This window comes from Brachycentrus maculatus, unplaced genomic scaffold (assembly GCF_059751285.1).
Source record: "Brachycentrus maculatus isolate JH-2025_06_01 unplaced genomic scaffold, ASM5975128v1 h1tg000172l, whole genome shotgun sequence".
Classification (NCBI taxonomy): Eukaryota; Metazoa; Arthropoda; class Insecta; order Trichoptera; family Brachycentridae; genus Brachycentrus; species Brachycentrus maculatus.
In genome coordinates this window covers 67894-91225 of record NW_028280925.1, presented here as the reverse complement: position 1 = coordinate 91225, position 23332 = coordinate 67894, and the positions used below count along the sequence as shown (strand labels likewise).

The following is a 23332-nucleotide window of genomic DNA, read 5'->3' as shown; positions in this document are numbered from 1 at the left end:
TGTTTTAATGGTTTTGAGTGCACTTTTCCTCTAAAACTGATAACTAACCACGTGGCATCTGTCAATTGAAAGTAGTGTAACCAATATTACTGTGTTTCCAATGCAAAAATTAATTGCAAACACAAATAAATTTATTTAAAAAATGTATAATCGCCGCAGCAATGAAAGAATACCTATATTTTAAAATGTTGAAATATCCATTACTAAAAAATCTGATGTGCTGCATTTTTTTGCTTTCGATTTTGAATTCAGCTATTCAAAGTGCATAAAGATCAGGTATTTTCATGTCAGTTACAAAAGTCGTAAATTGATGCTCAGTATTTTTAGTCATACTCATTTAAAACTAAATAAAATCATCGTAGGACTATTAATCCTTCGATAATAACATACGCAGATGTCTTTCGTGATTCAATATCGGCCACCGCCTTCAAACATTTTTTCCTTGCCGCCGACGCGTCGATCTGGTCGTATAATAACTAGGATTTTAGTACATTTTATTATTCAGAGAACTATAGCGTTTCACGTTTACGGAGCTCAGTCCATTTAAATAAAAGTATCCAAGATAATAACACGGGATCATGATTTGAATAGCCTCTGACGACAGCCGAGTTAATACGATAATCGCGGGTCGCCTCGCTTTATGGACGAATCAAATATAGAGCTATAATCATTCCGGAATTATTATCTCGGAAATTCAAAGAAAACTACCATTCCGGTGCCGATTCGTTTTAAATTATTTGATTACACTGTTTTGAGAAAAGGTTCGTAAACTGTGAAATTGTCCCGTGAAATCGTTCTTAGAAAGTTCGCAAGTCGATACCTGATATATTATTAGATTAAAACCAATATTTTTAGCTTTTCCGCTTTATTTTTATTTGACCAGCGACCGGATTTCGTCGTTACCGACATCATCAGACAGGTCAAAAAATATTGGTTGTATATATACAGCTAAAAATATTGGTTTTAATCTAATAATATATTAAAAATGCAATTCCATCACGAAGTGTCAGTGGATAATATAAATCGATAGCTGATATTAACAATTTATCCGCCTCCGTAGTGTGATGGTCAGCACGCTCGGCTACCGTATTGGAGGTCCCGGGTTCGATTCCCAGGGAGGGTCGAATAAATATAAGTGAATTTTTCACTGTAATATTTATTTAATATTACCCTGGACTGGTACCTGAAGCGGAGGGCTGATCACCTTTCCTTCATGTGTTAATGATCAAGATAACACTGCGTTTATATGATGCAGTGCCCTATGCACCATTGGGGTGCGGATAAGGGTTTGAATGAATGATATTAACAATATATGTATGTTTAAAATTATTCAATAAATTTCCGCAAAAATTTTGTAACGAATTTTTTTAAAATTATTTATTAATAATATTTTGCATATTAACCCTTTATAACTAAACATTTGTTTAGCGGACTACGCAATTAAAAACGTGAGACTTATCAAAAGTATTTATTAAAAATAGGAACCGGTTACATGACACATAAATTTGGTTTATTAGGAATGAACGTAAGAGACATTTAACAATAAATCACTATTCTGCACAACTACTACATATCGCTCACTCCTTTCAAGAACGTCATAAATCAAAAAACTTCATTTTTCAGAAGAACGTTTTTAAAGTTTTAAAATATAATACAATGTATTAAAAATAAATATCAAGCCACTTATTGAACTTTTTTCTGTGAAACTGATCTTTTTAGGTAAAACCTGAAGGGTTTTTCTCCATTTGAAAAATATTTAGTATATTTAAAAAAATAATGAAACAATGCCTTTTCATCGAAATACAAAAACAGTATTTTCTGCCCTGTATCGAGTAAATATTAAGTTAAAAATATGCCGCTTTTTTGGGATAACCTACATTTTCTGGGCATTCTGAAAACATGCACAACTGAAAATTGTCGATTTTTGATTTATGACGTTCTTGAAAGGAGTGAGCGATATGTCAATATTGTGCGATCCACAAATGGCATTGTATCTACAAATATAGTTTAGTTATCTAGAGTTAAAAGCATTGTTATATTTTGTGGTATGGTAATATAACACTCTCTTTATCATTCCTCGTTCACTTTGTGTAATACCACGAATTGGTATTTATAAAGTGGTATGACACAAAATGAACGATGAATGAGAGTGTTATTTAGTATTCAATTTGAAATATAAGAAAAAAAAAATAAAAATCTGTTTTTTTTTATATGTGCTTGGGTTGATTTCAAACTTCGTTACGTTATGTGTTTATATTATAAACATTATATCGTTGACTACAACAATTAAAGAAGAAAAAAGTCCTTCTCCAAGCACAAAAGCTTAGTATCCTTTTTGGAGAGGCTCAGCGCAACTAAAATTATAAGATTGTATTAAGTAGAAATGTATAGAAATTGTATTACATTGATACTAGATATGATGCTGCATATTTCTACTTTAGAATCTTTAAATTTAATACGCTGTTCTCTCCAATGAAGAGAATAAGCTTGGAGGGGGACTTGTTTTTATTATTTGTTGTTTGTATATGAGTTATCAAATTTATTTTAATTATTATTTTACCTTTTTTAATGTTTTTTGTGTTTCTTTTCGATTAAGGTCTTTATAAGTCGTTTAATTAATTTTTTAGCATTTTACTGTCATCCAAGCTTTTTTATATCTATAGGAAGGTTATTGACGTACTTACTTAGTTCCCAAATATGTATTTAAAGTTCTTAACAACATTTTGAGTGTGTCCAATTACTTGTTCACAAATCTGGATTATCTCAAATTATATGATTTATTAAAGGTATTATTTTTTAAATTATATGATAAATAACTCCAGATTTGTGTATTTGGCCACACTCAAAATGTTGTTAGGCAACATTAAGGTTATCTGGTCAAATTATAAGCTAAAATATTACTAATTACTTACTACAAATTATAAACTAAAATATTAAAATGACTAACCACAAAGTAAATGCTTTAAATATTAATAATATTGAGAATATTATAATGGCATGTACGGCCTTAAAAAGAAATCATTGGAAAAAAATAAATAAGTGTAAATGAATAACCACAAAATAAATGCTTTTAATAATATTGAGAATAAAATAAAATAAATTAAAAAATGATATTTTCTGGCGTTTCTCCTGTATGTGATTATAATCCAGGATTCGAACCTCACATACAAATATATACAAGAGTTTCTGCTCAATAAAAAATGCTTCTTCGTCTCACCAATACGGCTGTCCAAATTTAAAACACAGTAAGGGACATTTTTTTTGTAGTAGGTTTTTTTTTGCATTTTTGGGCTAAGTAGAGTCCACTTAGTCCATAAATGCAAAAAAAAATCTACTACAAAAAAATGTCCCTTACTGTGTTTTAAATTTGGACAGCCGAATAGATGTTAATAGTGAAAATTCTAGTGAATGTTGTCCTATGTTTCAAATAATTGGATCATATATATATATATATATATATATAGAACTTCCAAGAATTTGAGTAGTGTGGTTGTCAATCGTGGGTAGAATTGGTGAATGTTACAAGTGTGTAAAAAGATCACTTAAACCAGCCTATGACGGTCGTGGGCCCAGTAAATGCCCAGATATCTATATTTTTCTTCACATATGTTGAGATGTAAAAAAATAACTTTACCTATTAATATATTTGGGTACTTGGAAGAGTGTTATCCAGTTTTCAGCCCAACCTGTCAGGGTCACGAAGGCGGGTGGGGTTTGTTAAAGCCAGGTTAGGTTAATAACTATTACTAAACCAAAGCCAAGACAATTTGGTAATGTTCCCGTATTGTGGATTAATGTTATTACCGACTAGACATTCCGCCGAATAGCCAAATAACAGGCATGCGCAACCGCCGAGGGTCGGCCGACCAATTTGTGGTACTTTATGATATTCTAATTTGGTCTCAAACTTACCTTTGGGGAATATTCACAGGAAAAATGGCCGCCCAAATATTTTAAATAAAATTAAACGCCATTTAAGCTCGGGCTGAAAATTGTAACGTGTGTTTAGTAGAGTCGTCGTAAAAGTTTAACGACTTCGTTTTAATGCTATAGTAAAGTATACAAAAGTATTTTAGGTCGGGTTGATCTTTCAATGTTGTAGTTTCAAAGTGTTGTTTGGTCTCGATGTCAAGGTAGTTTGAAGGTCCTAAATAGGTCGGAAAAAACTTTTTATTAGCAGACATATCGCTCACTCCTTACAACAACGCCATATATATTTTTATGTTTATTTCTAAATCACATAGGAAAATACAAAATTACTAACAAATAGAAAATAATTCATATCGAGATATATCACTCTTTCAACGATATCTCACTCCTTTCAACGTCATAATCAAAAAACTTGATTATTCAGGAGATCGTTTTTAAAGTTTAAAAATATAGTAAAATGTATTAATAATAAATATCTAGCCGCTTATTGAAATTTTTGCTGTACAACGGATCTTTTTAGGTAAAACCTTATTGTTTTTCTCCATCTGAAAAATATAAAGTTTATTTAAAAAAATAAGTAAACAATACCTTTTCTTTAAAATGCAAAAACGACACTTTCTGCCCTGTAGCGGGTAAATATTGAGTTAAAAATATGGTGCTTTTGCTGGGATATAGTACATCTTCTAAGCATTCCGAAAACATGCACAACTGAAAATGACGATTTTTGATATATGACGTTGTTGAAAGGAGTGAGCGATATGCAAAAAGTATGAAGATATACATGATTATTAAAGGTGTCTCAATTGAGATGAAGCGTCTATCGTTTTGACGATAGGAATCTGAGCATCCCAGGGCTTACGACCTGTCATTTAATCACTCTCCTAAAAATCAGTGAAATTAAGAATATTTAAAACACTCTCCTTATCATCCATTGTTTACTTTGTGTAATACCATTTTTTAAAAGTGGTATTACACAAAGTGAACAAATGATGAGGAGAGTGTTTTATTACCATACCTCAAAATTATCAACGCTTTTAATATACAAAATATTTCAGATTTTAAACAGAAGAACGTTTAAATTTTTATATATTTTTATATTTTAATAGATCTATCTACGTTCACAAAATGTGTACTGAGTAAAATTATCTGTTTAAAAAACATACGATTTTTTATCTACCACTAACTAACTAACCATCAGCCATCACGCCGCTGCACCGCAGGGTAGGCAGAGAGGGTAAAACGCTACACCAAACTGACTTTGCAAAACAATCTTAGCCTCCCCACATTCATGCATCTCCTTATATTTACATACCCGCCGTTTACTTCGACTGACTACTCAACTGACCTGACCACTTTCAAGTATTTGAAATACTTGATTGTGCCAAGTTTTTATCAGTCTCCCTATGCTTCTATTACCAACCACACTCGCCTTATAAATTTGTTTTACTATTATTTCTTTACTCATTCGATAATATTGTGATAGGATTTATATGGTCATATATAATATTTAATTGGACTATGTCACTCAATAAAGTGTTTTTTCTTTTTTGTACATTTGTTTACAGTTGACAGTTGGTAGTCGAAGGGTCCGGGTTTGATTCCAGGAATTCGCAATTAGAAATACGTTAATGCGGCGTTTTTTAAAGCAAAAAGTAAGAAATATGCGGCCCGAGAAGACGCGGACAGACAAGCCGGGCACGCGATCAAGTCATAAAACGTCATGCACCGGTTTTGCATTATTCGCAATTTGCTGCTTTGCAATTGTCCAGTGGGTCTACAGTACCTACCGACACAATACTATACCTGTACTTATTTATTATTACCTACTAACTCTACCGTCGGGGTTGATTTTCTCTACCCACTTCTTAAATTTTTAAACCTCGATATAACAGACTAATTGGGGGGAGGGGGTGTCCGTTAAAGCCGAAAGTCCGTTATATAGAAATAGGTTTTATTTAAAAAAAAATAATGAACACATTTAGATATAATAATGATAAAAATAATAATAACTCTTTATTCCAGCTATAATAAGTTGTGGGTGCAATACTTAGTCAGCCATATATGTTTTACAACATTTTTTTATCAAATGTAGCACTGTACTCCATGTCCATGTCCAGCCCCCATCTGTGCTCCACAAGCCGCTTTATGATGAGGTTGGAGCTCTTCATCAGCCTCTCCCGGAAGCCTGCCACTCGGTGCCTTAACAGGCCATCCCAGTGTGGTAGGCGTGCTGTGGCAAACATACCACTCGCGCTGCAGTGTCGGGGTAACTTCATTAAAGCTCAGTAACCGTTATTATAGCATATTTTCATGTTCTTTAAGCTTCGTTGTGTAACCTTAGACCACATCTCGCTGCCGTACTGCTGCGTACACAACACTTAACAAACAATATAAATAAACAATATAAAATACAAACGAAATTCTATTTATTGTCTTCGGACACTCGTCGTGAAGTGACGTTGCTGTTTGATATCGACGCGCTTGCTTTCGGTAATCCTGCTTTGAAAAAGATATCAAGTTTTATTTGCTCTTTTGAAATGTGCCTTTTTAATTTAATTTTTATTTTTATAATAAACTCTCTAAAATGACAAAAATGCGTTTTTAGTTTTATTTATTCAAACTTTATGTACATAAAATAAATAAGTACATTGGCGAGCTTATTGCTAAAAGCAAATCTTCCAACCAACCAAAATAGTTGAACTTCGTTATCTGACAAAATGTCAATAAATGTTATTAGATTCATACACATAAATGTATTTTATAATTTCATTCCATAATATTTCATAAACATTTTTTTTAAATATTTTACTTGTGGCTTTTCTCGTCATGTTTTGTAGCTGCATTATAAAATATTGTCAGTATAAAATACATTTATCTGTATAAATATAAGGGAAATCGAAACAAATAAAATATCAGTTTCCTGATTTGTACTTAGTTTAGTAAATAACAATTATTTTTCCTGGTCTATTAGCATAAGTATGTAGGTAAATATACAAAGACATAACTTTTGACCGTGATGTTAATATGCATAATATATATATATATATATTTTTATAAGTATTTATTATAGTGCAAAAGCGAATTTGAACTAGGCTATGGCACTAAAGCATTCGATAAATTCTACCATTATAAAAATTATTCAAAATTTAACGAAATCGATAAGGGTTATACGAAATTAATATACTTAGTAACAAAGCTAATTTTATTGTCGTTTGAAAGGGAATAATACTTTACGAATTAGGGGCGTAATAGACGAAACGTTTTTACTGAAATAAAATTAAGGAAAAACAAAAAGCACTATTATTTATTTAAATGCTCTGACCAGGTCGTTTTTTGTGGCCAAATTGTTTCCTCAGAACGGCTCGAACCAAAGGTCACGTAATGACTCACGTTAAATTACGCTTAATTGCGTATTTATTAGATGCTAATATTCAAAATAAAGGATTTGAAGAGATTTAAGAGCGGGTCCCACGCGGGCTTGGCGCGCGCCGCTCTAACCGACAATTTTATATGAAATTATTATAATTCCACTTGAACTCCAAATTGGTACCGTAAGGCAGTGCTCCTCAACCGGTGTGCCGTGGCACACTGGTGTTCCGTAAGCCGGATACAGGTGTGCCGCGATCAAATTCAATGTATATGACATTTTACAATTTTTCATTATGTATTTAATACACGATGACAAATTATTTTTCATAATATTGTCTGTTTTTCAAAATGTAGGATATAATAATTCTCTCTCTCTCAACGCTTATTCGCACCTCAATAGTGCATTTATTGAAAGCTGTCCTACCGCATGCCCAGATCTGAACAGAAGCATCTAGGCTTCCTGACAGATCTGCTGTTGCTAATCAATTTTTTTTAAACTATGTTACGAAATTTATTCAAAATGTGAAACAATGTAAAATTGTATCCCGATTTTACTGTGAATTTACATTTAAAAGCTTTCAATATACTTGTCACTGCCAATCTAAATAAATACAAGATTGTAAGTCCATCACCGAATTTTCTAGAAGTACCCCAATGGTGCATCAAACCCCTACAAACGTAGTGTAATCTTGAAGGTTAACACATGAAGGAAAGGTGATTAGTCCTCCGCTTCGTGTACCAGGCCAGAGTAGTATTGAATTAATATTAGATTGGAAAAATCATTTATATTTATTTGACCCCTCCCCCCTGGAAATCGAACCCGGGACCTCCAGAACAGTAGCAGGGCGTGCTGACGATTACACTACGGAGGCGGATAATAATTACTACGATTGAATAATTTTTCAATGGTCTACATACTTAAGCTTTTGGTGTGCCGCGGAGTACTAGGAATTGTTTTAGTGTGTCGTAGGTGAGAAAAGGTTGCGGAGCACTGCCGTAAAGTACCGCCGGACGGCGTACGACGTTTTCCTTGTAAACTTCGTGCGACCAAATGCTTTAATTATTTGGGAGAAAAATTCCAACCGATTCAACATCATCGAGAATTTTTAAGGGTAAAAACATTTTTGTTATTTTAATATTCATTTACTTGACAGTAAAGTTCACTATTATGCCCAGCATTTAACATTCATATTACATAATTGTTTTAAAGGTAAATTTTTTATGACATGCAATCAAAAAAGACGTGGCCGAATGATGCGATCTTTTTTAGATCGACTTAACGGATAATGAAAGCAGGTTGTATAACTTTATAACGTTTTTTTGTATCATAACCAATGTTAGTTTGGCCAAAAGAGGTAGGTATGTGCTAGATTTTGTTTGATGTTTTGGATCTTGTGATTTTATTTTCACAAAGTACAAAGTGTGTCTTACTTGTGATATGTGTGAGTACCTAATTCTTAAATGCATATAGTAGTCATACAGGAGAAAATGACCAAGTGCATTTTTTAAAGAAAAACATGATCATTGACAATTGGATATCTTACTAGCTTAATATTGCCCTAAAAAAACCCCAAATGATTTTAATCATGGAAGTAAAATATATTGACTGGAAAAAATGACTATCTGCATTGGTGTTTATTTTCTTGCCAAGCAAAAGTGACTTAAATGGTCCTCTTGAACATTTTACGTTTTGTTAGTTGGTCACTTTCTCCTGTACGACTACGATATATGTGTATGTAAGAATTGTATTATATTAGCATGTGTATAGTTATTTGACTGTTATATGTTATAATTTGTTGAATATTCCCTCTGTGGGAGTCCGTCTCCGAATTTCGAGTATTATTTTCATTATTGCAGTTTCTAAACAACTGATCTAAACAATGAGTAGGTATAATAATAGTGTAAATGAGATTTACATGTGCTATCCAAGTAAGTATGTGAAATACTTCGGACAAAGAATCTCACATTCATTCATGAAGGTCTCTGATAATTTACTAAATACTTACAAACTTCAATCATAGGTGTCGCCATCGATGAAGTTTTTTTTTTTTTTTTTTTTTTAGATGGGAATTGCATTTATTATTTACCTTGCTTATTATGTACAAGGTTTATAGATCATTTAGTGGATTTTTGTTTCTTCTAGCTAATTAAATATGTTTTTATTTGAATCTGTGTTGGGAACAGGAGGGATCATCTAGTGTGGGTCAAATAGGAACTTCTCTGCATTTGCTCATTGCTGGGAGGAAACCACGTAAAACTCCTCAGGAGAAGGCAGACTGTTGACTGTCATCAGCAGACCTTCCGTTCCACTAGAAGAGGGTTCGGCATTTTGTGTCCTACTTTGGTTTATGTTACCAATGTCCTTCACTATTTTTATCATGTATGATACTACCTCTCGTGACAATTCCTTATGAACTATCACGGATTCGATGTTGGATAGATCCTCACCCAGGCTCCTGCAACGCGCCTCCAGCTGTTGTCTTTGAAAGCTGAAAAGGGGGCAAAGCATCAACAGGTGAGGGACATCTTGAGGTGTCTCATCATCACACGTACAGCTGTCGATCTCGGAGATCTTGAAACGATGTAGGTAGCTCATGAACCCACCGTGGCCCGTAAGGATTTGAGTGAGCTCAAAGCCAGGTTTCTGCAGTCTCCTGAAATCAAAGGCATGGAAAATGGTTGGTAAGAACATTTTGGTTACCTTTCCGGTGGTTTCGTTCAAATAACGATCGTTCCAGAGTTGGAAGGTCCTGCTTCTAATTTTCCTTTTGGCAAAACTTAGCGGGAAGTTGGCAAAGTCAGGGGCAGTCTTCTTGAGTGTTGCCTCCCGGGCCTTTTCATCCGCCTTTTCGTTCCCTAGGATACCGCAGTGACCCCTTATCCAGCCGATATACACATTCTGGTGTCTGCATCTTAACTTTTGAATATCTGTTCTGATGTCCATGACAATAGGGTTGATCGAATTTCGGTCCGCTATTGCGTGGACGCCAGATTTACAGTCTGTCAGGATCGTTATCTGCTTCCATCTGTTTGGGGGTTTTTTCAAAACATAAAACAAGGCTTCTTTGATCGCATAAAGTTCCGCCTGGAACACAGAACAGAAGTCGTCGAGTTTCAACTTCCTCGAAGGCAGCTCTCTCACGCCATCGAAGGGTACAAAAGCTGCACCTACTTTGCCGTTCAAGAGACTACCATCGGTGAAGATCCTCAACTCTTCCTGCAATGTCCCAGGTAGAGTCTGGTCATCGTAGCCGTGATCTATGGAAAGTCGTTCAGCTGGATGAGGGAGGGAGAAGTAGTCTCCGACTCCCTGGTAGAATCTGTCTTCCGGCAGGTCCTGCAAGATAAGGCTTTTCTTGACTGCGTATGCCTCAGCAAGCTCCCTAATCCTCAGATCGAGTGGCATAAATCCACTTAAAACCTGAGCTGAAACAAGGGAGATTGTCCTGTATCCTTTGCATGACCTGATAGCAATATGTCTTTGCATGGAGTCCAGTTTCTTTCTGATGACTTTCTTGCGAACCGCTTCCACCCACACGCTTGAGGCATATGTTATCAGAGGTTCTACAGCGCCTATATATATTTGCTGCATAACTTCCGGTGACGCTCCCCATGTCGGTTTGGCGGCTCTCAAGAGTTTGTTCGTGATGCCAGCTGCTTTTTTGCAAACGTTGTCAACGTGTTTAGACCAATTTAGGTTGCGGTCTATGGTGAGGCCCAAAACCTTGAAATGGTCTACGAATTGCAACCGGACTCCGTTCATGTATATTTCCGGCTGGCGGTCCTTTTGTCTAGTAATAAACATCGCGTTCGTTTTATCTTCTGCAAAATTGAGTTTGGCCTTAATTCCCCATGTAGTGATGGTTTTCAGGGCGTTATCCGTCATTATCTCGAGATCCGTCGTGCTGTCGGCCACAGCCGTCAAGAGAAGGTCGTCAGCGAATGCCCTCAGTTCTACCCCCTGGCCCAAGTAAAAAATCGATGAAGTTTTTAATCGATGGTAATTTCATTTGAAGAATAACTAAACTTGTAAAGTTTAAATAGCGTGGTTATCGATCATGGATAGAATGGTGAATGTTACACGTGTATAAAGTGATCATTTAAGCCAGCCAGTGACAGGTCGTAAGCCCTGTAAATACCCAGATATTCATATTGTTCTTCATATATCTTGAGATGTGAAAGTAAAAATACGAATTAAATAATATTATTATTTTCCAATGGTGATAATTTAACATGATCAAGTATTTCAAATACTTGAAAGTGATCACGTGTATGTAAGAGAAGATGTATGAATATGAAAGAGGCGAAGATTGTGTGCAAAAACAGATAAGTGTGACGTTCTTTCTCTCTTCCTTCCCACGCGGACAAGCGGCGTGATAGAAAGTTAGTTACTTACTTCATTTTTTCATTCAAACCCATATCCGCACCCCAATGGTGCATAGGGCACTGCATCATATAAGCGCAGTGTTATCTTGATCATTAACACACGAAGGAAAGGTAATCAGCCCTCCACTTCAGGTACTAGTCCAGGGTAGCATTGAATAAATATTTAGAGTAAAAAAATCTCTTATATTTATTTTTCCCTCCCTGGGAATCGAACCCGGGACCTCCAGTACGGTAGCCGAGCGTGCTGACCACTACACTACGGAGGCGTACTTACTTTACTTATTTATGTTACTTACTTAGTTAAATAAAATGGAATAAATAATTAGTTAAATTCTTAAAGTCCCATTAAATTACATTAAATAATGGACATAGTAGTAATCTGAAGATATAACATCACGTAGTCAGGGTTATAGGAGCAGGGTGACCAGCTGACCACCTTATCATCTCGGAATTCCTCGGCGTTCTGCGCTTGCGTGCTGCCTCGTGTCATAAATTACCAGCCTGTATGACAAAACTAAAATTATGACTTTTAGTCGAAACATAAGTTTGCCAAATACTAGTAATGTCGATTAAATAGCAGATACTATTCCAGAGGAACTGAAAATTTAATAACTGTTCTCTATCTTGAACAGAACTTACGGAAGTCAAAGATTTAACTACGTAGCAAAGATAACTATAACTTAAGTCCTAGCTTTGTTATTTCTAGTGACTTTGGCATTATAATATCACTTGTAGATCTGTATTGTCAGGAAGATTAAGTTACTGTTAAAAAAGAATATTTGTTATTTTTATTTAATATAACTAAAGTTATAACATACAACATTTTGAGTGTGTTTAAATATTTGTTCACAAATCTGGAATATCTCCAATTATAGGAGTTATTTTCTGTACTATTTTTTTATTTCTCAACATAGTATATGAGTAGTATATGGAAGTCTGGGCAATTTCCATATTATTCTTCATCTATGTTGAGATGTCAAAAAATAGTATGAGAAGGAAAGGTATTCACCACAAATTCAAAATTTTAGTTTAAAAAATAAGTAGCCACTTATTTTTTAAATAAGTATTTATTTTTATTTTTATTTATTTAAACATATTACATACATAAGTCACATATAAAACATTCCCGATAAGTAATTTCCATTCCTCATTTTTGGATTAAGGATTAAGGTTAACAATGATGAAGAAAAATTAAGAAAGTAACAAACAATAAAACACAGGACAAAATGTGAAATATAATGCAATAAAATGTACAGTAATTAGGCATATAACAAATAAGGTAATTATAGGCAACTTATAACGATATTTGCTTAACTTACAATAAAATTTTAATAATACGTGTTTAATAAGCATAAATTTAAATAACTATCCATTTATTAAAATCAAAGATATAATCAATCTAATATGACCTATCTCAGTAATTCAGGTGATTAAAATTACTTCGAATATGGCCGCGAATTGCAGATTGCTGTTTTACCACGAACTACAAGCATGTCGATAAAGAAGCGCCCTGTTAAACCATAGAGTTGTTTTCTTTTCTCTTCGTGGTTTTCTGTCTCGCTCTTTCGACCACGTTAGTTTCTGTGACAGCCAGTGACATATTTTAATAAAAGGCGTTTTTAACGTTTTTTACAAATAATTTTAAATAACCATACGTAAGTTTCTCATTCTCAAATGAACTTGGTATGAATATTCATTCTAATACCCCGGTAAAATGAATGATTCCGCGCACGGTTTTAGGTTAAGGTTTTGACATTTCATTAACGATTTTACCGGCCGTCAATAAAATTATGTTTAGTATAGTTCATGATTTTAATAATTTCGTAAAATAAAAGTAAATAATTTATATATTTTCCCCTACAAATATGTTTTAGGTTTATATTTTTGTCAATAAAGGTATCTTATCTATAATCATTCTATTTTTAGGTTATACGTTTCCTATTTTGGCTCTTATAAAATTTTAAAAATATCTTCGCAGCTATGAATAAATTAAACTTACGCTCTAGAATCTGTCAGTGGAATTATTGACACTGTTTTCTTCTCCTTATATGCCACATGATCACAATAAATGGGTCATGCTATTTCAAAACAATATGACAACGTATTTAGTTTCTTTAATTTAAGGTGTAATTCCTTTCCGAGCTATACTTAAGATTTCCTACATGTTTTTAAGTACATTTATATGTCTTATATAGAACCTGAAATCTGGTGGTGTCAAAAGTCTGTGTAATCGGAGGGCATGTATGACAAGATGTTTAGATGTGAAAGAAGCGAGGAGTGTATGTCAGGGCAGAAGTATGTGGCGTTCCATCTCTTCTGCCTACCCCAACGGGGAAACGGCATGATGGTAATAGGAGTAGTAGTAGTATTGGAAAATATTTGGTTTGGAGAAATTACCTTCATATGACTCATTTGTTATAGTACTTCTTTAGTACGCCAACATTCTTAATTCAGAGACACCAAGCTTAATTTCAAATGTTGAACAAAAAAATTATCATAACATGCTCTTTAGAAATGTCAGCATGTAGGGTTACTGTTAAAATTTGCCAGGTTCAACTTCTGATAAGGTCAATACAAGAAAAAGTATATCAATAATTCATTATCAGAAACGAGATTCTTCACCCTACGGGTGATTTTAAAAGCTGTCCCACCGCATTCCCAGATCTGATACAGAAGCATCTAGTCTTTCTGACAGACCTTCTCTTGCTAAGCAATTTTTGTTTTTCGGTTTTATGAACTAAGTTGCAAAATTTATAGAAAATGTGAAACACGGGTGATATATCAATATTATAATAATGCAATATGGATGTTCAATAATGGGCGTAATGGTTATCCTTACTTTTTAATAAAGTGATCACTTAAACCAGCCAAATGCCAGATTGTAAGCCCTGGGATGTTCAGACTTTCATCTTCTTTCACATGAAAATGATAAATGCTTCGTCTCAAGCTAAGACGGTGAATAATTTAGTGTCAGATAGAATAAAATAATATAAGAAAATCCTTAGTATGTTAAATAATGGAAGTCTTGCATCTTATTTTGTTAAAAATTGATAAACGTTTCATCTCAAGTTGAGACACCTACAAAAAGTATAACGTTACTGCATTTACTCAAACTCAAATGCACTTCTTTCTATGCTTAAGTACCAGTCCTGGGTAATATAGAACAAATATTAGAGTGAAAAATCACTTATATTTATTTGAGTCCCCCCTGGAAATCAAACTCAGAACCTCCAGTACGGTAGGCGAGCGTGCTGACTATTACACTGTGGAGGCGGACATATGTATGGCAGTGTGTTATATATTTGATTGGAAACAAATGACTTTAAGAAGGCGCTCAGGATAAAAGACATTAAAGCACCATGCACCAAAGCTAGGGTTGTATATCTGGACTCGGAATTTGATCACTGAGAATTTGTATGAATCTCTTGAAGAACAATGTAGTCTTTAATAAGGTTTTTTTTACATTACAGGTGAGACATTATGCCTCCTAAAAAGGTAGATGAACCGGAAAGAAAGCCGCTGATTGGTCGCGTGGGAACCAATCTTAAGGTTGGAATCGTTGGTATTCCTAATGTTGGAAAGTCGACCTTCTTCAATGTCCTCACCAAGAGTCAGGCTTCTGCCGAGAACTTCCCTTTCTGCACTATCGACCCAAATGAGAATAAGTATTTTTTTATTATTTATAAATCATGAATTTATAGATATCGCTACCTCCTTTCAACAACGTCATACATCAAAAGTTGTGCATGATTTCAGAATGCCCAAAAAATTTTCCATATCCTAGCAAAAGCAGCATATTTTAACTTAATATTTACCCGCTACAGGGCAGATAATGTAGTTTTTGCATTTTAAACAAAACAATTACTATACAAAAGAAAATATTTTTTACATAAAAATTTTAATAGCTCAACTTCTTCAATCTACATATTTCCATCTCGCGGTGAATATGAACACAATATTGATATGATGATTCTGATATATCATGCATTGGGGTTGTATTTATATTGACACATGGGTGTGTTCTCAGGAACACATTGAGAATAATTTTCCGTACAATCGAAGGTAAATACTGATAACAATACCAGCAACTATGATAAATGTTTTGGTTTTTTATGTTTTTGGCTTAAACATACACCACCACACGTTATGGCATAAATAATTTCAAGTATACATTAGTTGCAACAACAAAAAATTAATTCTTTTGTATTTTATTTTACTAATGTAGAATAATAAAAGGTGCTATGAACTTATTAATTAGTAAAATAATTCACTTTTTTTAAAAAAAAAATTGTTACCTCAAGACTGTAAACTAACAATTTTTTTTTAATTTAATTTTTTTTTTATTGTTTTAATGTGTACTTGAAATAAAAAAAATGTGGTTTCTATGACAAGTTTCCTGGGTTCTTTTTTTACATATATTCAAAATATGAATACAGAATAAACAAGTAAATGCCATTTTAATATTGAGAGCTGTCATATCATATCCACCATAAAAATGGATGGTGATTGTGATAAACAAGTTGATGGTGAAACGTTTCCACCTGACACATCTGTGTTGGGTTTAAATTTTAACAGTAAGCTCGGTCCCTTGAATATAAACAGCAATGATTGCTGGTCCAAGTTAGAAGCACAAGAAAAATACTTGACAAGCCCACCGACATCTTTCATTATCCTCAACAAGCCTGGTTTAAACGAAAAGGCCCTAGGTGACAAGTTAGCAGAATATTGGAAATGCATCCATATAAATCCTGATGATGTTATTCAAGAGCAAATAAACTTGAAAAGTGACACTGGAAGGTGTATAGAGTTTAATTTGAAGTGTGGAAATGTAGTCACCATTGATGTTATTTTTAAAATAATACAAGGAATCTTACACTCTGAAGTAGTTAAACATAGAGGTTATATACTGTCAGGAGTACCTGTCGTTGAATCGTATAGAAGCGATGATTGCTGTAGTACTCTGTACTCTGAAGAGGCATTTCTTACTGCCGATAATATACTGCTAGATTTGGTAATGACTATTCACTTTGAAGCAGAAAGCAAATCGTTCGTAGGAGAAATTTCTGAAACTGAAAGTGACGCTGAAAATGTTGGTCTTACCTCAAGATTGGGATCCACCGCTGACGAACAAATCAATTCGAGTGATGAAGATGTTGACTACAATTTGGACTACCGTACAAGACTGTCCGGTATTTTACAACTTGCTGAAGAAAGTGAATACTGCGGAAAAATGTCCTTATCGGACCAGCTCGATTTCATTGCCAATTTAAAACCAACTCCGACGATCGTCATAAATATTTCTTGCCCGAACGAAGATATTGTTACTTTGAGAGGACAAAACGCATTCGAATATCCTGGTTGTGAAAATTTGATTATGCCTTTTGGCAGTGAAAATATTACCAACGACTTTAGGATTATTTCTCCATATCGATGTTGCCGGCCATCTAATTTTCCACACTTCGTGGATGCGCAGTTTAAAAAAATGAAAATCAGCTTTAAAGCTTCTATAAAACGATACATTTTATCTTTCAATCCCCAACATGTGATCACCCTAGATGGCAGGCGAAATGTGATTACGAATTTTGAAATTGTTAAGGCAAAACTATCACAGTTACCTCTGTTTCGTGTAATTCTGCCCACTGTCTTCAAAGATACGAAAATGAATACTCAAGAACTAGAAAATACCCAAAATACCGATAAACCTTCTAGTGAAGCATTTTTGTCAAATATTGATAATAACTTGACATTGGCTCCCGGCTTTCCTTATTCCGAATCCTTATGGCGAACTAAATGCCCTGTTGCTTTGAAGGAAGGGAAGTCTATTTGCGGTCTACCGAAATTTGCCGTTACTCTTTTTTATCATGTATATTTGCTATCTACAATTGATGCTCTTAGATCGTTCTACATAAATCCTCGTCCGTTTTTGAAGGAAGAATATCTAACTCCGACGTGCCGAATAGCAATAATTGGTACCGTCAAATCTGGTAAAAGTACTCTCGCGAAATGTCTCAGTTGGATATTCAATGGCGTTGTTATCGATTTTGATAGAATACGTCGTAAACTTTTTTCTGAAAAGGAAGCTGAACTTTTGAAACAAGCTTGCGATGAGGCTTCGTTATTTCTAACCAATGCGCAAGAAGAAATATGGAATGAGAAAGAGAATCTACGTATTGTGGCTCTAGAAGAATGGAAACAAGATAAATTGAAAATATTCGAGAAGTATGCGGAGCTGAATGAAACTGAAGTTCAAGAGTTATTGCTCTCGTTTAAGGAACCGTCTAAAATCAGTTTAAGTCAAAAATCTTCAAACAAGTCTAAAAGTAAACTGTCTTCTTCTTCTTCTCCGTTAGCTAGTCATTTGTCTGTGAATAAACCTTCAGGAAGTGGAACTCGACCCAGTTTACCAACTCCCTCTCCCTCCGTAACAGCAAGCCGTACTTCTTCTGTAAAAAAGTCGGCATCAAGTAAAATGCGTTCTTCTTCTACATCACGCGCGACCTCTGCTTTAGTAGGTCGGAAATCTTATCCTAAGAGACCATCGTCTGCTGCCCGGGTATTACGGCGCCCATCTATAGATAAACCTTCAGTGGGAAGTGTCAAATGGATTATAAAATATGCATTAAATGACACGGTAGACGAAACTGTGTTTGTGGAATATTGCCAAAATACTATATTGGAACCCGATACGCTATTGGAATATGCTCCATTGCATTTAAAAACTTGTAATATACTAGAATCGCCTACTCATGAGGAAATCCTAACACGTGCGAAAGAATTGATTGAGTCTGAAAACAGGTACGCCGATATCGCAGTTTCTGACGAAGAGGTCCTCGAAATTGTATTGAAAAAAATCACCGATATAGATCAAATCACACAGCAAAGCGACAGGTCGAAAAAGTTCGGAAAGTGGATAATTGACGGCATGCCTTGTGAAACACATTATTGGGACGCTTTAGTGAAACACAACTGTTTGCCTGATGATGTATTCGTTTTGACCGAAAACAAAGAAATAGATTTGGAAACATTTCTGCGCTACAAATCCAGGAGGAGAAACGAAACGTCACTCAGTGGTATTTTTGACAAAATGACAGAGCCTTTGTTGGAACGCCGACAGAGTTCTGTGCATTTTCGTACTAAATCCTCAATAATGTCTGAAATATCCGTAATTCTGACGGCTCTTTTGGAAAACGATTATTTTGAAGAAAATAAGTTGCGAGATATTCCTCCCGATATTACCGCCGAGTCACTTCAAGCCTTAAAAGAATCTGAATTTGACGATTTCTTAAAGATAATAAATGAGTTCGATGAGGATTATAGGAAAATTAAGATATTTTTAGAAGAATTTCTGATTTTTCCCTTCGAAATAATAATTCCAAGTGCGTGGTCTCCATCTGAATTGATTTCGGAAACCTTGAAATTGCTGCGCTATCGGTACGGGGTGAGATGTAGTAAGGTAACCGTACCGAAGGATACTCCAACAGAAGATCAACCCGTGGATGACGCTAATGATACTAACTTTTTTGGTGGGTCTGGACCTTACTGCCCTGTTACATTTTACAAACATTCTGTCATTTGGAAAGGAAGAGAAGAGTTTGCTCAACGGTACAAACAAAAGCTATATTTCATGTCGTCTCTAGAAGCTCAGGAAGAATTCTCGTCTGATCCTGAACATTTCATATTCTCGGAAAGACCGATTGAACCCATTCCACCCTGGAGAATATGCATCACTGGTCCCATAGGAAGTGGAAGGACCACCATTGCAAAACTACTAGCTGAAAAACTGGGTTTAATTTACGTGAATTTCTGCACGTTTGCATTTAGTTGCTTGTTGCTGTGTCCTCGAGATAAAAGTCGTGACTTCTACAATTGGGTAGATGAACCTGGTATAACAAAAATCGTGGACGAGCTAGCTGCGGTTCCATCTGATACGGATTTGGAAACCATATCCCAAATGAAAGATTACTTTATTGACCATATCCCGTTGCCCACGAACATTTTAAACGACATTTTATCGAAGCTTTGGTTCACAGAACCATTTAACAAGACGGGAATTATCTTAGACGGGTTTCCGTGTCACCCTTCCGAACTCGACATCATAAAAGAATACTTTTACTTTCCTGACTTGATTATCGAGCTACGCGCTAGCTATACAGAAGTTAACAATCGACTGTATAAATATACTTGTAATCTTTGGAAAAATCAACAGGAAGCACGCAAGAAAGAGTACGAAATTGAAAAACGAAATTGTATAGATAAATGGATTTCTAACAGGAGCACTCTTTTTACTGCATACTCGGTTTATTTAGAAGTCGAGAACATGGCTTTTATAACTGTAGATCCTGATATAGATAATTCCCAAAATGTGTCTTTAAACGGCGAAATGCCGTATGAAACTGAAGCTGAAAGGGAGGAGCACATATCTACTGAGGTGTCAGCTCCTCACGTTTTGGATAAACTGCCCACAGAAATGTCTTTTAAAATGGATCATTCGGATGAATTTCAAAGAAGTGATAGTAATCAGTCAGTAGAGACTCGTTCAGTGTTTTCTGAATTGACACTGAGTTCGGTATTACCGATATTTATAATACCCGAAGAAGAAATTGAATTTATGACTCTGCGGGTAGATGAAGCTTTTCCAGAACTATTCTTTGAAAATGAATGGGAAAATGAAGACAGCGCATACGAGCGAATCAAATCGCGCCTTCAAGAATGGTATCAATCCGACGTAGAAATGTTATCCAATCTAAAAGATGTATGCGAAGTTGACCTTTTGCCTTGGTTTGCTGTCGATTCATTGAAGAAAAATGATAGAACTTTAAAGATAATCCATAGACACATTACGGAAATGAAATGCAGAAATCAGTCGTTTTTTGAACAAACTTGTTTGGTTGACGAAGAGTTAGCCGGGGTATTAATTTCGAATGGGTTTTATTTCTTGAGTAAATTTGGAATTACATGTCCTGTAAGGGTATTCGAAGACGATTCACTTGTTCAAATGTACCTTCAAGATAAGCTACATAATAATGTCTTTCCGGTCCTTCACAGGTCTTATATTTATTTCTGCAGTGGAAATGAAAATTATTTGAAATTCTGTAAAGATCCTTTGATGTATATTTATTCGTCGAAAGTCGACAATATTGTTCATATCCCGATTCGTTTAGCCATCACGGGTCCACCGAAATCTGGAAAAACCACTCTGTCCAAAAGGTTTCAAGAAGAGTTCGGTTTCAGTATATTAACAAGAGGACAATCTATACGACGTGTGATTGAAGATTTCTCATGGACCTCTTTAGCTCGAGAAATCCAACTCGTCTTATCCAGAGCGGAAACTCTCTCGAGTAAACTTATAATGGACGCCATTAAATTGGCCTCATCCGATCTTGTTTCTCACTCACGGGGTTTTATTTGTGATGGGTTTCCCCAGAAAATAGCAGAGGGAATCTCTCTTGCTGAATATAACATATTCCCATTCTTAATTATCAATTTGGAATGTACTAAAGACATTTGCTTGGAGTATTTGCAAACAGATTTTGAGTACTTTAAAAGTATACCGCGGTTTTCATCTTCGTTTGTGTCTCATATGTACGATACCTGGTTCGAAAAAAAAGATTTTTTCCTCCTGTCGATACGTGAATATTACCAAAATTTAGAAACTATCGACGCTTCGTGGTCAAAATGGCGTTGCTGGTGGGAATCTAAGAAATACTTTTCAGTTTACATGGCAGATGTTTTACGATTTCTCATTAACGTTCCTGATACAGTCATACCCCTGGACAGACTGTGTATAACTCAGAAAGAATTTTACGATCATTGCAGCCAAGTAAAAGACTACTGCCCATCGTGTTTATCAAATGGAATCCTACGTAGGAGTGGTCCAATTCTTGATAGAGTCGGTCTGGTCCAGTGGTCTGAGACATTTTACTGGTTTTGCCAGGAACACTATGAAGAATTTTTACATTCTCCGTACGTTGTCGACCAACGTTTGCCAGAATGTCTCCCCGAAAGGACGTACGACTACTCTAAAGAATTTCACGAAAAAGGGCGCTGCATAGTCACTTTCTCAGATAATTTTCCGACCCGAAAAATTGTAAAAGGGTGTCCGGAGTTTGCGGCTACGTACTGCAACAAAAGTTATCGTTTTGCTGATAAACAATGCCTCGCCAAATTTATGGCAGAACCAAAAAAATACAATGACAAGGCGATCCATTACGAAACGGAAGTGCCATTACCGGTATTTGACTTGTCTCAGCTTCCGGTGTTAGGCTACTTGGAACAGTGCCTCAGCGATATCATCGTAAAAGCTGCCGTATACACTGCCAGGGTCAGGCCAAAGTATCCAGGACTATCGGCAGCCGTCTCTGCCGCCATCCTCATAGGGCTGTTCTTAAAATGTAATAATCCTAGAACGTCATCGGGCGCTCTGGAAATATACACGAAGTTAATGGGTGATTTTGAAAGAGATTGCAAATTAGCCGAAGAATTTCTAGAGTTTATGAATAAAAATGATAATCCTCTAGCCGAGAAAGCCAAGTGCTGCGGTGCGTCGGACACTTACAGTATGTACTCGTCACTAAGCGGAGAAACTTCTGCGTTGCCTAGTAGACAATTCAGTTCTGAAGAATATATCCACCCTAATGAAATATCTCCTGAAGATTAAAAATTATCAAAAAAAAATATTTTTAAACAATCTCTTTATATAACTTTCTGTCATTCACGTTACTATAAATAAATATACAATTGTCTCCATAAAAAAAGCGTATGTAATTATAATTTTATTATAACTTATTGGATTTTTATTTCTATGTATATTTTGTTCGAAAACATGTGTGCGACAGTATAATTATCCTTCTTTTTACCCGATGGTGCATTAAAAAAACTGCATCACATAAACGCAGTGTTATCTTGATCGTTAACACATGTAAGAAAGGTATCGGCCCTCTGCCTCAGGTCCCTCTGCTCATATATATATATATATATATATATATATATATATATATATATATATATATATATATATATATATATATATATATATTTTTCATTTCATATATTTACATTTTTATTTATAACATAATACATTTAAATCATTTATACATATGAAAACTTTTATATTTCGATTCGCTGTGCCTCTCCATAAAAGAGACTATGCTCTTGTGCTTGGAGAGGGACTTACACTCGTGGTTTAATGTTATATAATAAAAGATACAATAGTTTTTTTTAATATTTTTCAAGATTTAAATGTATAGAGCTTTAATTTTTTTCTCAAGTATTTTTATATCATCTATTTTTTTTTATTTCTTTAGGGAGTTTATTGAAATGTTTGATTGCCAAATATTTGAAGTTTTGCTGAAATTGCTTGGTGTTGCATTTTGGAGTAGAAAAATCGTTTGAGAATCTCGATCATCTTCTTACATCTTACGTCTTCTTACAGTAAACAAAACATTTATTTTAAAATTCTTTCAGACTCTTTTCATTCTTCATACATTCAGGCAACTCATCATACATTTTCAAACCCTTTTTTTTTTTTTAAATTTTTTTGGCAAAGCACCCAATTTTGGGTGATACCTGCCATACTAGTGATTTTATATACTTAAATAATTTTTTTTTTTTATTGATTTTTTTTGGGGTCACACGCTTTTGCCATACT

The 23332-nt window shown here is 34.8% G+C and overlaps 3 protein-coding genes across 3 annotated transcripts in view; 2 read left to right on the top strand and 1 right to left on the bottom strand.

The window, feature by feature from the left end:
* Positions 1-6212: 6212 nt before the first annotated feature.
* On the bottom strand, positions 6213-11185 carry LOC148308244 (uncharacterized). The gene is made up of 2 exons (XM_088262065.1): positions 9853-11185; positions 6213-6307 (listed from the first exon to the last, which is right to left on the bottom strand). The coding sequence occupies exons 1-2, from the start codon at positions 11183-11185 to the stop codon at positions 6213-6215; spliced, it is 1428 nt and encodes a 475-aa protein (XP_088118191.1).
* A 2044-nt stretch (positions 11186-13229) lies between these two features.
* LOC148308242 (obg-like ATPase 1) overlaps positions 13230-23332 on the top strand; it is a 34210-nt gene continuing 24107 nt past the window's right edge. The window contains exons 1-2 of the mRNA XM_088262032.1: positions 13230-13340; positions 15156-15346. Of these exons, the coding sequence (XP_088118158.1) occupies positions 15166-15346 (181 nt within the window). The 5' untranslated portion in view covers positions 13230-13340; positions 15156-15165. The remainder of the gene's footprint in view (positions 13341-15155; positions 15347-23332) is intronic.
* Positions 16059-22454, top strand: LOC148308243 (adenylate kinase 9-like). The gene has a single exon (XM_088262031.1). The coding sequence runs from the start codon at positions 16181-16183 to the stop codon at positions 22340-22342; it is 6162 nt and encodes a 2053-aa protein (XP_088118157.1). The 5' UTR covers positions 16059-16180; the 3' UTR covers positions 22343-22454.